The sequence below is a fragment of the Rhincodon typus genome, chromosome 20 (assembly GCF_021869965.1).
Source record: "Rhincodon typus isolate 14 chromosome 20, sRhiTyp1.1, whole genome shotgun sequence".
In the NCBI taxonomy this organism is placed as follows: Eukaryota; Metazoa; Chordata; class Chondrichthyes; order Orectolobiformes; family Rhincodontidae; genus Rhincodon; species Rhincodon typus.
Genome location: NC_063351.1, coordinates 40,523,067 through 40,539,841, shown reverse-complemented (window position 1 = coordinate 40,539,841; position 16,775 = coordinate 40,523,067). Strand labels below are relative to the sequence as shown.

General features: G+C 40.7%; 1 protein-coding gene and 1 long non-coding RNA gene across 3 annotated transcripts; one reads left to right on the top strand and one right to left on the bottom strand.

Annotated features, from left to right (window-relative positions):
* Positions 1-417: 417 nt before the first annotated feature.
* LOC125485574 lies at positions 418-9,321 on the bottom strand. The gene is made up of 2 exons (XR_007264283.1): positions 8,557-9,321; positions 418-2,251 (listed from the first exon to the last, which is right to left on the bottom strand). It is a non-coding gene; the product is annotated as an uncharacterized LOC125485574 (long non-coding RNA).
* Positions 9,322-9,436: 115 nt separating this feature from the next.
* Positions 9,437-15,982, top strand: LOC109928498. Of its 2 annotated transcripts, none has more exons than XM_020528449.2 (3): positions 9,437-9,712; positions 10,501-10,663; positions 10,830-15,982. In XM_020528449.2, exons 1-3 carry the CDS (start codon positions 9,437-9,439, stop codon positions 11,663-11,665), a joined length of 1,275 nt encoding a protein of 424 aa, XP_020384038.1. In that variant the 3' UTR covers positions 11,666-15,982. The 2 variants fall into 2 exon arrangements, with proteins under 2 accessions (XP_020384038.1, XP_048464881.1); XM_048608924.1 differs by having other exon boundaries at positions 10,782-15,982.
* The last annotated feature ends 793 nt before the right edge of the window (positions 15,983-16,775 follow it).

The window sequence follows — 16,775 nt, the reverse complement described above, 5'->3', positions numbered from 1 at the left end:
TAACTTGGAGGTGAGCATTCAGGCTGTGATAATTCTTTAGCCTCCTATCTCTGTCCTTATACGTGGCAGAGGTTTGGGAGGTATCACTGCAAAAGACATAGCAAGTTGCTGCAATGCCTTTGAATAGGATATGCACCGCTGCCCCTATTTGCCAACTGCAGCGCTTGTTTGAATTAATTCACAGGCTGTGGATGTTGCTGTCTGGGCCAGCAATTTTGCCTGTTCTTAATTGCCCTTGAACTAAGGGTCTCACTAGACCATTTCAGAAGCTAGTTAAGAATCAGCCACATTGCTGTGGGTCGGGAGTCACATGTAGGCCAGACCAGCTAAGCAGGAAAGGATATCTGCCATCAAAGGACATTAATAAACCAGACTTAAAAAAAACAATCGACAGTGGTTACACAGTTGCCATCAGGCTAGCTTTTAAAAATTCATATTTTTATTGAATTCAAATTTTGACCATCTACCATGCTAAAACTTGAAAATCCACGTCCCCAGAACATTAACCCAGAGTGTTTATGTTGATGGACTAGGTGCCGGACAAGCAAACTGCTTTGTCCTGAAGAGTGCTGAACTAGAGTACTATTGGAACAACACTCAAGCAGGCAAGTGTAAATTGCTCCATCACCTTCCTGTCTTACAACTTGTAGACAGTGGACAAGTTCTGGGAAGTCAGAAGATATTTTAAATCACTGCAGAATTTTAAGCCCCTGGCTTGTTTTGTGGCCACAAATGTTTACATGGCACACCTGATTAACTTACTGGAAACCAATGAGAAAACAATGTACATTCAGACTTGACACTGGGCCTTAATCACTATACCAAGACAAAGCACCATAAAATTTGTACTTAGAACATTAGATCATATTAGTTAAACTACAAGTCTTTTGTAACCTATAACTTAGTGCTTCAAGCAGTCATGCAACAATCAATAATTCACTATAATATTGCACAGCTTAAGATACTCCTAAAATGAATGGAGTTCATGTAACCTGCTCTAAAATCTACTGGATATCAAGTTTGGGTGGTTTGTGTATTAGAAACTAAAGGGCACCCATATTTTATTGGGAAGGTGGTGTGAGGTGATTATGCTTGGAAATTATGGATGCAGACCACATGCTTACAGTCCCCAGTATTCCAGAAAAGTGTTGAAAACATCAGGTTGTAAAGAGATGTGCTTTAAATTGTCTATTTGCTTTGAAGATAGACTCCAACACTCTCTATCTGGTTACAAAGCCCATTTCATGGTGATGGAACAGTAGAAAAATAGAAAGACAGTCACTATGATAACAGGTTTATAGGCTTTCATCCCTATGGTTGACTGTGCCGGATTGCAATCTCAAAGTTGTAAACAGCAAGTTTTTGGAGAATTGAAACAAGACTGAAAGATTTGCCTAGCTTCAGCTAGAGGGAGAAGTCTCCAGAAAGATTTGCATTATGATAGTGTGCATTAAAGTTGAAAGTTTCCAGGCAGAGAAGTAAAACAAACATCAGAAGTAAACATTTGGGACCAAGATTCATTTTGGACTGATTCTGGGAGAATTAAACATCTCTTTAAAAGGAAAGTAAAAAAATACAAGTGTTTTTTCTTTCTGTTGTGTTTAAAGTTAAGTACAAGTTGCCTACAAAATTTAAGTTTCATCAGGTCCTTTTTAGCCTGTATGTTACAGTAAATGTCTTTAAATCTTACATCTTAAATATATTAAATCATAAATTAGTTCAGCTAACTGGAAGTTTGAATTTTTCTTTTTTTAAAAAAAAAAAAATCATGTATGTGTCTCTTTGGTAACCAGACTTTTTGAAATTTCACCTGAAATGCAGTACCTCCGACAAAGCTGCAATCCCTCAAAATACATTGGGAGGGTCAACCTGCATCACACACGTTACATAGATAACAAGGTGTAGAGCTGGATGAACACAGCAGGCCGAGCAGCAGAGGAGCAGGAAAGCTGACGTTTCGGGCCTAGACCCAGTTCCTACTATCTCTTACACACGTTCCATTTCTGGAGCATAGCTGAACAGCTAGTTTGCTTTGCAGAGTGATGCCAACAGCACAGGTTCATTCCTGCTCCAGCTGAGGTGACCACGAAGTTCCAAGCTTTGCAATCTCACGTCTTTGCCAGAGGATGTGACGACTCTCAGGTTAAACACCACCAGTCGTCTCTCTAATAAGAAAGCAGTCCTATGGTTCACTGGGACGATCGTGACTTTACTAAATCCATAGTAAGGAGAAGCATGCCATTTAGTAGACCTAAAAGGAAAAAATGCAGGGTTTAGTTCATTGATTCCTAAAGTCTGCCTGTCATCAGAATGAGGTACAGCGTAGGTGGTAATTAGACAGTAATAATTGGTCTGGAACTGGGGGGCAGTTGCGGTTAAGGCAGGGTCTGGTTGCAAATCTCATGTTTATGGAACATCTCCAGAAGTGTGTGTGGTCACACATTCCAGGCATGTGCATGGCCAATTATGAGACAGTAAAATGTAGCAATGATTAAGATACCTAGATTTATCTATTAAGAACATAGAGGTGATGCTAAATCAGAGCCTATGGCCTGAGAAAATTTTAAAATTGAATATATTCACATGGGCAGGAAAATAGAAGAAAAAAAGTACTTAAATTGGGCTGAGAAGACATTATTTCCTCGGAATTCTCTTTCCCACCACCACAGCTTAACACTTTCTATAGTAAAAATGAATGGCTTTTATGTTAAATATTCATTGAAAACCTATTTAAATTCATTGTCTTCTTTGTACTTAAATCAGTTTCAAAAATACACACCTTAAAATATTGTTATTGACAGAAACACAATTTGGACTTTCCCACTGAGAAACAAAGAAGATTGTTTATAACAGAACATCAAAAAGCCGCAATACTGTGTGATCAGTCCACTCTGTCACACTTGAAGTAGAGTGGTGTTTTCTCTCTCGCTGCCTCTTTGAAATACACAATATAAATCTCACCTGAATAAAGCTTCAGAAATGAGACTTCTTGTTTATATTGTCTTTTGACAAACAAAAAAGCTTTAAAACCTTAAGAGAAAATGTTCTGGCAATTAGGTGACAGGATGCTACTGCAGCATCCTGGAAAAATGTGCACACCACATATACTCGTTAACTTCAGTTAATTTAATGAAGACAAGAATGTCAAATGTAAACAGATTTTTGATTATATCCCAAAAGCAAAAAAGCTAATTAAGATTTCGAAAAGACAAATAAAGTATTTGTATAACATATGTTTTGTTAATGCAAATTGGCTGTAATGCGATTGAAGAGTGGATGCTGTTTGGGTAACATGAACTTTCTGTTGTACGGGTATAGCGATTTTCTGTAGTGATTTCCCTATAACATGATTTTCTACAGCATGACATCACACAAGAACGCAACTCCTATAATGCAGCAGAAATACCTGCATAATCGATGGATTTAACAGAGCTGCATAACATCATCCACCTTCCAAACTTGCTTTAAACATATGAAGAAATTTCAGTTACTTAGAAAGAAGTAGAAAATGCCCAGTAATCAGATTTCTTTTTAAATAGACGCCAAGCCATAATTAACATTCAGGATTGGTTATTTCATGAATCCTTATTGGCTTTTCATTGGCAGTTTTCCAGCTACTTTCCTCACTCCATTATCTGTACCTCTAATTTACTGTTTTATATATAATCAATTGATAAGTGTGAAAAAGGCTGTGTTACAAGTTAGTACAGCACTTACAAAATGCATCTGCCATGGCATTACACTCAGAGTCCCTCATGGTAACCTCAGCCAGAACTGAACCCATGCTGTTGGCATTACTCTGCATTGCAAACCAGCAATCCAGGCAATGGAAATAACTGACCCCATGAAGGTTACCTTGTAGGATTCTCCTTTACAACCTCTCCTCATGTTAAACCACCACCAGTCACCTCTGATGGGAGAGCAGCCCTGTGGTCCAATAGGACTATGGCAACTTTGCCTTTAACTTTTACAGTTACAGCATTGAGATCAAGTGCAAGATTCATGTAAAATCAGTGTTAATTAATAGCTTGGCAACTTGACAAGGGTTGACAATTTACTTGACAATGTAAACTTGTCTCTATTTCAAGGTTATATGCAGTGACCTTGTTTAATATTTGATATACTTCAACAACATCTAGAATGGAATTTTCCAATGTAAATTTGCCATGCTACAATTACACTCTCCCATACAGGCTACAACTTAACACCTCTGTTGAAGAAAAAAGGTGCAGTTACAGTGCAACATGAAAAGTCATTTATGATTGTTGCATTCCCTCTGATTGGAAATAGGCAGATGCATCTTTAGTGTATTATGGAAAGACGTATTGTTACCATGATACAGCACAGAAAGAGGCCTGTCAGCCCACTGTGACTGTACTGGTTCCTTGGGTTGAGTTAATGGTACGCATATTATTTGACAAATACTGAAAAGAAATGCTAAACTAGATGAATGCAGCTGTAGCACTAAAACCAAGCCTTTCACAGTTAACAATAGAAGAAATACACATCTCTAATAATATGCATTCTGCAGAGGCCTTTATTGCAAGATGCTTTGCGTACAAGACTAAAGATATGAGTTCTGAGGAAGGGTCACCGGACCCAAAACGTTAACTCTGTTTTCTCCTCCACAGATGCTGCCAGACCTGCGGATCTTTTCCAGCAACTTTGTTTTTGTTCCTGATTTACAGCATCCGCAGTTCTTTTGGTTTTTACTAAAGATATGATGCTGCACTTGTATGGAGCCTGGTTGAGACCGCACATGGAGCACTGTGTGCAGATGTACCCTCCTTATCTAAGGAAGGTTATACTTGAAATAGGAGTGTCGCAGAGTTTCTGAATCAGACTGATTCTGGGCTGGCAGGATTGTCCTGTGAGGAGCAACTGAAGAGACTAGGGCCAGTATTCACTGAGCTTAGAAGAATGTGCGGTGATCTCAACTAAAGTACAAAATTCTCACAGGGTGCAACAAAGTCGAAGCAAGGAGGTTTCCTTTGGTTGCAGGGTGGGGCATGGGGTGTCAGTCAGTCGATAACCAAGGCACAGTCCCAGAATAGGAGTAGGTATTTAGTAATTTTCTTCCCCACAGGTCTGTGTCATTGAGCACCTCCAAGAAAACAAATGATAGATTTCCAACTATAAAAATCAAGGAAAAGGGGATAGCATGGGAAAATGGCATGGAGGTATACATTAACCTAGTTATTGAAGGAAATCAATGCTTCAAGAATCTAAAATCGGTCCCTCTTATATCATCCCTCAGCCATGCGGTCATTCTGTATTCTCCTAGTCCTGATCTAGCTAGCACTTGGAGTAATCTTCAGATCACCACCTATGGAGGTCCCTGCTTTTCAATTTATTTCCCAGCTCCCCATGCCTGCTTGCAGAACCTAAATCATACTTTTTTCTTGTGGTGTTGGTGCTGACATGGCCCATGATCTCTGTCTATTTGTCCTACCAATTAGTAGGCAAGGAGGTTGGTGAAGTTAAGATAGAGGAAGGTGGAGATGATTATCATCCATGTTCAATTTTCAATAAAAGCTATTATCCAAATATTTGTGTCTCATTGACTTATTACCAGTTGTGGATATTTACTGTCTGCAAATTGGCTGTGGCCTTTTCCCTACAAAAAAAAAGGTGACAATAGTTCAAGCAGTTTCATTGGCTGTATTCTGAAGCACAATCTGGTTGTAACTTGTTTGTTGCACATTTCTTGCTGTATACCACACACACATTAGCAACGCTACGGACGTTACTTGTGATCCCGAAAAGTGTTCACACTATTCAGATTGCCGTGCTAGGGTAAGGTATCACAAACGTTTGTGCAAATGAACTTAGCAGTTTCACACTTTATTTTTCCATATTTATTCATGGGATGTGGACATCGCTGGCCAGACCACTATTTATTGCTCACCCCTAATTGCTCATGTCCGATGTGAGATGTGATTTCATAACTGGCCATTTTTTGGTTAATTCAAAGTGAGAAGAATTACACCAACAACCAATTAGCATTGTTGGTGTGCAATGTGGCACATTTGTATGTGCTGAAAGCTACATATATTAACACAGAACCCTGTTCTTCGAAGACAGAGAACTCAAGATCAGCCACAATGTTAAATGGCACAGCAGGTTTGAAGGGCTGAATTGCCTACTCCTGCTCCTAATTTCTATGCTCCTACGTTTAACATAACATGCACTGCATGGGTTTCAGCTCAACAAAACATGTGACAACCACTCAAATAGAAGCAAAATGCTGGAAATCAAATAAAAATAGAAAATGCTCAAGAAACTCTGGCAGCAACTGTTCTGAAGGGGAGTCATACTAAACTCGAAAGGTTCACTGTTGCTCTTCCCAGCAACTTCCACACCTACTGAGTTTAGAGTCACAGAAATGTACAGCACAGAAACAGATCCTTGCTCCAACTTGCCCATGCCAACCAGGTAGCCTAAATTCATCTAGTTCCATTGCCAGCATTTGGCCCATATCCTCTAAACCCTTCCTATTCATGTAACCATCCAGATGCCTTTTAAATGTTGTAATTGTACCAGCCACCACTTTCTTCGCAGCTCATCCCATACATGCACTACCGTCTGCATGCAAAAGTTGCCCCTGAGGTCCCTCAAGTCTTTCCCCCTTTCACCTTAAACCTATGACCTCCATGGCAGGGAGGCCAGAATTGAACAGAGTATTCCAAAAGTGGCCTAACCAATGTCCTGTACAGCCATAACATGACTTCCCAACTCCAATAAAGGCAAGCATACCAAACATTTTCTTCATTACCCATCTGCTTAGGACTCCACCTTCAAGGAACTATGAGCTGTCACTCCAACGTCTTTGTTCGGCAACACTCTCCAGGACCCTACCATTAAGTGTACAAGTCCTACCCTGATTTGCCTGCCCAAAATGCACCACATTACATTTATCTAAATTAAACTCCATCTGCCACTCCTCGACCCATTGGATCATGGTCCTGTTATACTCTGTGGTAACCTCCTTCACTGTCCACTGCACCACCAATTTTGGTGTCATCTGCAGACTTACTAACTATTCCACTTATATTCACATCCAAATCATTTATATAGATGACAAAAAGCAGTGGATCCAGCACTTACCCTTGTGACCAGTGGTGTGCCACATGCCTCCAGTCTGAAGAGCAACCCTCCACCACCTTCTGTTGCCTACCTTCAAGCCAATTTTATATCCAAATGGCTAGCTCTCCCTGGATTCCATGTGATCCAATCTCACCAGTCTACCATATGACACCTTATCAAATGCCTTACTGAAGCCCAGATTGACAATGTCCACTGCCTTCTGCAGCACTATGTTTGTATTTTACACAAAATACTAGCTCATGCCAGTTCATTTCTCACACCAATTCCTTGACCAGAGTGAACATGCCTGGTTTAAAATTTAAATAAAGCCTGGCAGTTCACTGTCAATTATCAGTGGTTTTCTAATCAACCTATACAGAAGTGCTATTACACACTTTTGGAACAGGTAGGACTTGAACCTAAGCCTCCTGGTTCAGGGGTTGGGGCATTACCACTGTGCCATAACAGCTCTTAACTGTCAATCATCATTAGCTGATCCAGGACAGCACCTCTATACCAAAGTCTATTTGCCAATCACTATTTATCTATTTGCACTCTCCTCTCATACAGTAGGAATGTTGGTTTTCCTCTTAACATATACTTGCAAATCATCGTGATGAGTGCAAAACAAAAAGCTTTGTCAAAATGCCTTTTTTCAGCAATACTTAAATATTTCAGTATAGGAGAGTCAGGAAAAGGATTTAGAATGATGATGTTATAATCTATTATAAATTAGGTTTGAGCAGGGCACTTCAGGTGGAGTCAAAACCGAAAGAACTGCAGATGCTGTAAATCGGGAACAAAAAAAAACAGAAGTTGCTGGAAAAGCTCAGGTCTGGCAGCATCTGTGAAGAAAAAATCAGAGTTAACGGTTTGGGTCAGGGATCAATCCTTCTGAGGATCACCAGACCTGAAATGTTAACGGATTTTTCTACACAGATGCTGCCAGACCAGCTGGGCTTTTCCAGTAACTGGTTTTTGTTCAGGCACAATCAACATCGTTTGACATTGGGAACTTTTGCTTCACTGATTCATTTGAACTTTGAGGAAATAATTTGGATAGAAAGGGAGAGCCTGTAGATGTCGTGCACTTTGATTTTAAAAAGGTACTTGATAAGGGGTGATGAAGGTCCCCACATAAGAACATACAAACTCTCCCATGTCAGACAGGAGACTTTCTTCCTAGTTGTTGGAAAAGTGGAGTTTGAAGAGTGGGAGCAGGATCATTCAATATTTTGAACACAGATCTGATCAGCTATGATTTTAATCAAATGGTAAAACATATTTTAGCAGCCGAACAGCCCACTCGTTTCTAATTCACATGCTTGTAGCATGTAGAGGACAGGCCAGAAACACAATTCACTCAATGGTGTCAAAATTTGTAACACTTTAGTGAAAAGTCAGTGAAAGCTGACTCCATAGAAAGTTTTGAAAGTGAGCTGGATAGATAGTCGAGAGTTTGTTACTTACAAGCATAAAAACAGGCCTGGGGGCATTTTCTATTCATGACAATTCTTCCAAACAGGTAGTATGGGCGGAGTGGGCCGAATGGTCTCCTTCTGATGCTGTATCCTCTTGAATCTCTCAATGTATCGTATAGGAATCAGTACCTGCCTTCTACGTTAGGTGCAGATTAAATTCAACGACAGGTAGTGCGTTCCTTCACATGACTGAAGCATACCTGACCACCACTCAGAGGCTTCACTCTGGTTGCTGGGCCTGCCCCACTAGGAGAAAATGGCGGCTGACCTAGGTCCCGTGCCTGGTCCAGCAGCCAGCGCCGAGCTCATCTCATCCTCCAACGACCGACCCTGCCCCTCAGCCCAGCATCTCACTCACAACCAACCTCCTTCGCCTAATCGTGCAAGTTCCATGCTGAAGTGTCTCTGGTGTATTTCCCGCTGATTGCTCGCTAGCCCTTCGCGGGCCTTGTCCCTTTTCCCAAAGCCTCGGTCTCTCAAAAGTAAAAATGATGAAAGGGCGATGGGCAACAGAACCACCGCCTGCAGGTAGGCCACCCCGAGTACGCCTGCGCGCTGTCTCAGGGAGCCCTCATCCCTGTTGCAGGGAACTCTGGATGTTGTAGTCCGACTTCCCTCTAGTGATAATCCCACTATTGCATGGGCAAAAATGGGGAAACTACATCTCCAATACGGCTTTGCTCGAAAAGTGATGCCTTATGCCCGCTGGGAGTTGTAGTTTACTGGCACGGTCTGTGCGGAGCGGCGCTGCCAGCTGCTGACATTGCTCTTCCGAACGAAAATATGACTGGATTTTAACGCATGTTTTTTTTAACCCACGAAAATCGTGGGTGGAATTGCCGCCCCTTGGACAGTGTGGAGCGGTGAAGATGAGGAACCAGCTGTGGAGCGCGCCACCCTTCCAGAAAATGCCAGACCGACGGATCCGCAAAGCCCGCTTCAAGGACCGTGACCTGCGTGTGCTGATCGATTCCGTCATGGAGAAGCGGGGGGACATCTTCGGTGAGGGAGGTCAGCCTCCCACCATGCAAAGCCGCCGCCAAGCTTGGCTCTTCGTCATGGAGAAAGTCAACGCCGTGTCTGGGACTCGCAGGACCTGGGAAGAGGTGCGAAAGAAGGTCCACGACTTGAAGAAAAGCACCAAAGTAAGACCACCAGCCTGCGTTAAGACTATCCAACCTGAGGAACCATCGACCTATCCTTCCTTTTGCCCCACACCAATGTCCCTACCCAACTGCCTTTTCAATGAATCCAAAGTCTTTGGAACCACGCCCTCTACTTGAAGCTCTAAGTTTTGTAAAGCATGACTGTGATAGATTCTGGTTGGATGTATTCAACACGTGCCCACCATGCCTGCAACTGCCCCACCCAGTTAACAACCTTTTATTAAATCCTGGCCAAGTACGTATGTAAAGAAATATAACTACCCAACAACGTGTAGCACAGCGAGACTGATTGGTCCATGTCTTTTTTTATGTCCACAAGCGTAATTAGCAGTAGGCAATAAATATTGGCCTTGCCTCAGCTGACATTTCAAGGACAAATTTGTAAAAAAAAGTCATCCTATCCTTCTAGTACTGTCACGTATTTGTCAAGATTCTCGTTAAGTGCATCTATGCTGTTTACTTCAATAGCTCCCTGTAGTTTAATGCCCCTTTGATTTTTCTCTGGGGTTGTTCTCAGCAGTGCCCTGGTGATAAAATCTTATTTGCTGGAGACTGCAGGGAAACCCGAAGCAAGACTATCGCTTTTATTAAAGGTACATGCACACACGCTTTACAGGCAACACAGAATGTTAGCAAGAATGTGTCATGTATTCAAAATGAATGTAATAGCATTATGCACGCCATGTGGCGGATAATGTATGTTGGAAATGCAGAAATGTGTGGTCCGAATCAGTCTGTTCTAATCTCCTCTGTTTTTACCTTTAAAGGAAAAACTGGCTTATAACAGAAGAGCTCGTCAATTATCGTGTGGTGGCAGGCCAGACATCAAAACATTGACGGAGTTCGAGAATGATATGATCCTTCTTTTTGGGAAAGAAAGCTTTGAAGGCCTTGATACAATGGATCTCAGTGTCATGTCAAGACTCAGTGGTGAGTGTGTTTGTAGATTTATTAATAAAAAGGTTTATGATCATTACAAGGTGTAACACTAATATGTCTGTACAAGACTTTGTATGAGGGCATCCAACAGTTTGTAATGAATCTGCAGAGTGTGAGCCTATGTACTCATACTCTGCCATTTTGTATCTCTTCACAGATCAAGGAGAAACAAGTGGATCATCAATTACTGCTGCAAAACAGCACCGTACACCTAAGTACCAAATATCATCGCCTCAAGCTGAAGCAGGCACCAGCATAGATACACCCACTGGAGGAGGTGGTAGTGTTGAGGATGAGGAGGAACTGGGTGAGTCACTGAACATTAGTGAGGACGGGGGACCAATATTGGTAGATGATGAGAGATCATCCTTTGAAGGGTGGAGGCCCCATATGCTGGGCCCTCCAATTGAGGCAGATGCAGATACAGATCTAAGTGGGCCTGCCTTCAAACGGAGACTGTTAGAACATGAATTCAGCGTTGAACAGTCACTTGCCTCTATACACACAACAGTGGAAGATGGCATGGTTATGTTGGACCAACGGTTGTGCGCATTGCAGTCTGCTATTGAGCACGTTGCAACACCAGTGGCATCTGCAGTGGAGACCTCACTAACTCAAGCCTTGGACACAGTCGGGTCATCAATCATGAATGCTCATTCTGCTGCTATAGAAGTTTTGGGGTCAAAACTCCAAGAAGCTGTCAAGGCAGGCTTCAATTCTCTTGGAGAGCGCTTGCAGGCAACCATGGCTGAGGGATTTCAAAGTCTCATAGAAGCCCAGTGCTCTATGCTCACTCAGATAATTGGTCAGCGTGAAAAACTGGCCTCTTCTACTGGAATTGCACACTCTCATCAAGTTGACGGTCATTCAAGTGGGGGTTTGGTGCCGCCAAGGAAAAAACAGGTGACTGCAGGTGCTGTCTCTGAAAATCTGGAGTCCAGAGCAACTCAGCATCAGAGACCTCTGGGACTGATGCAGGTGCATCAGGGTTAGTAGCAGATACAGATAGCGGGACTTCTGTATTTGATGCAGCTACAGAGTTGGCTGTAGTTGCCAACTTGTGCAGAAAGGCTAGGGGATCAGCACCGAGTCCTGATGCTTCTACTCCCCATTTTCCTCCCCCACCAAACCTCCCTGTCCTGTCTTGATGCTGAGCCTGTCTCTGCCAGGCCGCATATGAAGTTAACAGTTGGTACAGCAATTGGCTCTGGATACAGCCAACATGTGCTGTGCTCTGTGTGATGTATTTTAAAACATGTGTTTATTTAAATTTAAAATGTTTTGAGTCCTGGTGAGAAACGCCTGTGTTGGTTAACATGTCAGGTCGGTGGGGATCATATGATTTGCAAAACTTGAGCAGCTTAGTGAGGGGATCTGTAGCGACATCTGTACTTGACTGCTGTAGGAAGCAAACCAGTGAAAGTGAAGGGGCCGGCAGAGTTTAGAATGGTGCAGGATGACACCCCAGTGACTCACTCCTCTGCAGTTGACTTTATTCATTCAGATTTTATTTTATTTTAAACAGAATAAAGCTGCTGGGAGTTTGCTTGTTCAAATCTTCAATTTGGAAAAGGTAAAATGTCCCATAGGTGAAGTTCACCAAATGCTTAAAGCCTGTTGTGGATATTCCTGTGTCATATCTGCATTAGTCATTAATCTATTTAAGTAACACACAGAGGAATAGGCTACGAGTGCTTTAAACAATTCCAATTTGAATTTTTAAGTAAGGAAATTTTACCCTCTGTTCGCATTACTTGTTGATATATCTTCCTACGTTGTCAGATAAAGCCAATTTCATATTAATTAACAAGCCCCTTCCATCCTCTCCCACTCCTTCCTGGCACTAAAACATAACTAAATAAGAAAACTGATTGTCTCATTAGTATGTGTGCTGCTTTGAGACAGTCCCGCAGACTGTATACTGAAAAAGGTTAAAAGTTGGACCAAGCTCAATAATGGATATCTTTTATATTTGGGAAGGGGGAGATTAATACAGTCAGGGAGGCAGTTAAATGCTCCTGCTCCCTGCATCATCACCTATGCAGTTGGCCACGAAGCTGTTTGCCAATGCTATTCCTTAGATCGCTTAGTAGTAGGCAATGTACACAAGTAACATGGAGAATCTGCTTGACTCACGAAGGGGTAATGTGGGAGTGGAGATACTAGGTATGTACAGCAGTGCTCAACTGAATAAGTGCAATTTACTTTTAATGCAGCCTGCAGCCTTTCCTTGTTACATTGCATAAAATCTGAAGGGACTTATTCAGAAGCAAACCTAATGGGAGTTAGATACACTTTTTTCTGGAACAGTATCAATAATTATGTAGCATTTACAATGTAGAAACAGGTCAGTCGGTCCATTTGCTATTTAAGTTCCACACAAGCACATTCCCACTCATTTTCATTTCAACCTAATCAACAAGATCCTTCTATCCTTTCTCCCTTTAAATACATCTCTTCCATTTGTTTCCGTTATTCCACATTCTCATCATGCTGTGAGTAAATAAGTTTCTTACAAATTCTCTATTGCATTGATCAGTGATGATCTTCCCATTAGGGATCCTATTTTTGGTCTTCCTCACAGTGAAAGTATTTCTATATCCACCCTATCAAACCCTTTCGTTATCTTAAAGACAACTCCTTAGCCATCTCTTTTCTGTGGAAATGAGCCCTAACCCGTTCAGTATTTCCTGGCTGATATCACCTCTCAGTTCTAGTTTCATCCTTGCATCTTTTTCTGCATCTGATTTAAATATCCTGTTTGTAAACTTAGCACTAGAACTCTGTGTTGTACTCCAAGTGTGATCTAACCTGGTTTGTATCCACTTAACATAAGTTCTCTACTGTTCCATTCCTTTAGAAATGAATCACTGTGATTTGTTGCCTTTTTATGGTCTTATTAATCTGTGTTGCTACTTCTGGTGATTTGTGTATCTGTATCTTGGATCTCTTTGTTTCTGTACCCAATTTAGAAACTTAATTAACAAAGAAAATGTGGCTGCCTTATTCTTCTTAATAAAATGCAACAGCACACATTTATCTTTACAGAAACTTGATGATTGTAAATAACATTGCCCTGTTGTGGAGCTTACTGAAAAATAAAACTAGAACACAGGATCAGGATTAGACCAGTCAGTTCCTCACACCTGTTCTAGCATTCTATTAGATTAGGTTATTCTGTACTTTAACTCTGTTTTCCTGTCTTAGTTACATTAGTATTAATATCATTGTTTAGCAGAAACCTATCAATCTCAGTTTTGTTAATTTTACTTAACCTCCAGCCTCAACAGCTTCCTGGCATCACCGTCTGAATGCTCTGTCTCTAATTTATGTTTTTACTTGCTCATTCTCAACTCTCGTTCAACAGGAAATAATTTCTATATCTTTCCTAATAGCTTCTTTTGTCAAATCTCAATTAGATCAATGCTTAATCTTCTACACTAAGGGAAATACAAGTCTAGTCTTTACAAAAACAAAATATTCTAAATGTTAGAAATTTGAAATACTCAGCAAGTCTAGCAGGTTCTGTGGAGAGAGAAACAACATTCATGTTTTACTTCGATACCATTCATTAAATCTAGTCTATATTATCTATCCTTGTAATTTAACTACTTTAACTCTGATATCATTCTGAACAGGAGAATCATAATCCTAATTCTGTCTTTCGGATGTATACAAATCTTGTACATTAAAAATGATATATCTGCATGTGTCACATTGTTGTGCCACACTTTATTGATCTTTGCCCAATCTGAAGAGCAGTAAATCAGAGCTGGTAGGCAGATAATATCAAATTTAACAGGTCGGAAACTGTCAAGAAAAAGCTACCAAAGAATTATAGAAAAATTTACGGAAGAAAACAAGCTGTGTAAAAAAGAGTCCACTCAGCCCATAGCGCTGTTTGAAAGAACTATCCAGGTAGTCTCTCATTCCCTGGCTGCCTACTCGCTCATTCATGCGCGCGCATGCACACACTCACCCTGGTTCTGTCCTCATAACCTGCAGGTTTTTAATGTACATTTTTAATTCCCTTTTGAAAGTGACTCTTTATTCTAGTTTCCCTGCCCTTCCAGTTAGTGCATTCCAAATAATTGTAAATCGCTACATATAAAGAAATAACCTTCCCTTCCCCTACCTTTTGCCAATTATCTTTACTCTGTGTCTTCAAGTTCAATGAGCCTCCTGTCAGTGGAAATGGTTATTCTCTAACTACTCTGCCAAAAGCCTCAAATAACTTTCCCCTTTGCTTTCTTAGCTCTCAGGAGAATCCATACTGCCAAATCAGCAGAAGTTATTATTAATAAAGTAAGGAAAAGGGAAGCAATAAAATCACTCAAAATACTTAATGACAATATTTATGTGTGCCTTTTTACTTCCTTAACTGAACATAGGTTCTGTTATAATATTTAAAACTAAACTTGTCTCTTTTGAGTATTACCATTAAGATGTTTACTTATGGGCCTCAACCCATCTTAAAAACCTCAGCTTGAAGTTGATAAATTCCTCAAAAAATTCTATCAATTCATGAAAGCTGCCATATTTTAGGACACAAAGACTAAGTGCACATTTACATAATTTCTACGCATGCACCAGCATATAACTTGCAGCTTTTCCACCTAGTATTTCAGCAGGACTTTTTGGATTTCTTTGCTTTTCCAAATGATTTGAAAACAAGCTGGCTAATTAATTTTAACAACTTCTTCAAATAAAGAGCAAGCCATGTTCAGGGTGTGAGAGGAATGTTTTTGTCATTTGTTTATATTGAAAACTTGTACTGAAAATGTATTTTTCTGTTTCTCAATGTTGAAGGGTTTACTCACAGCTACAATATTTGAGTTTGTTTTTACAAGCTAATTTGAAGAGAAACTGGGTGAATTATTTATTAAGCATTGTTCATTCAATGCATGATTGTATCTGGTGTTTGTTCTGAAGAATTTAAGATCATGTTAATCCATTGCTGTATATGTGTTCACATTTAACCCCGGAACTAAAATATCCTTTGTCAGTGGAGAGATGGAGAGCCCATCAGTTGTCTACCAGCAAGTTGTGTCTGACCAAGAGACCTTCCAAATCACAAAGAAGTGTACACAATATCAGCTTTACAATAGAATTAAGGAGTCACAGAATAGAAGGTGAATATTTTCTTCAAACACAGACTGTTTTGCATTCGAGGTATTATATATCTTCAAACTGAGAGTTTTACAACTTTTAGCACATGGTATGAATTTTTTCTTTTCAAAAATGGGCAGATATCTGTGGAATGTATAACATCTACAAAGCTGATTGGTGCTCAATAAAAGTATGAAGCTATTGTCGTTTGATGACCGTAAAAGTGAAGCACAAAAACCACATGCAACCCATTCGATCCTGTACAGTCTCTTCTCAAACATCTGGAGAATTGTGGTAAATGTGGAAGAGCTGTCCCATAGACTAGCTAGCGTGATACTCTTATTTGATCCTTGAATTTGCCTAGCAAGGCACTTGGTTGTATCTAACTGCTACAATGAAGTCAAACAAAACTAAACTGACTACCCAGCATTGTGACGAATCAACAATCTGCAGAGACATCTCAGTAACATTGGGATTTGTGCCAAATCTGGGAGAGCTTCCCACAGATTGGCCTCATGTAGTCATATCATCACATGATCAAGTCATACAGCCAGTGTCCTGCAAACCATCATCACTGTCCGTAGGTACGTCCTTTACCAGTGGCGGGACCGATCCACCAGTAGAGATGACATAATGGTATTTGGTCAGGCAGGCGAAATCCTGAGTGTTCTCAGCAATGATTCTGGACCCTGTGAAGTCTCATGGCAGTAGGTCAAACCTGGATAAGGAAACCTCCTCCTAACTATAATCTATTGTTGTCTCTCAGCCGATATGCAACAGTTTGTATTTATACAACAGTGTCAATATGCCAAAATAGGCTAGGGCATTTCACAACAGCATTATAAAACATAATATGATACTGAACCACATAAGAGTTATTTGGTCAGATTACCGAAAGCTTGGTGAAACAAGTGGGTTGCAAGGAGTGTCTTAATGGAGGAGAGTGAGGTTGGGAAGTGAAGACATTTTTGGAGATTATATTAGAGCTTGGAAC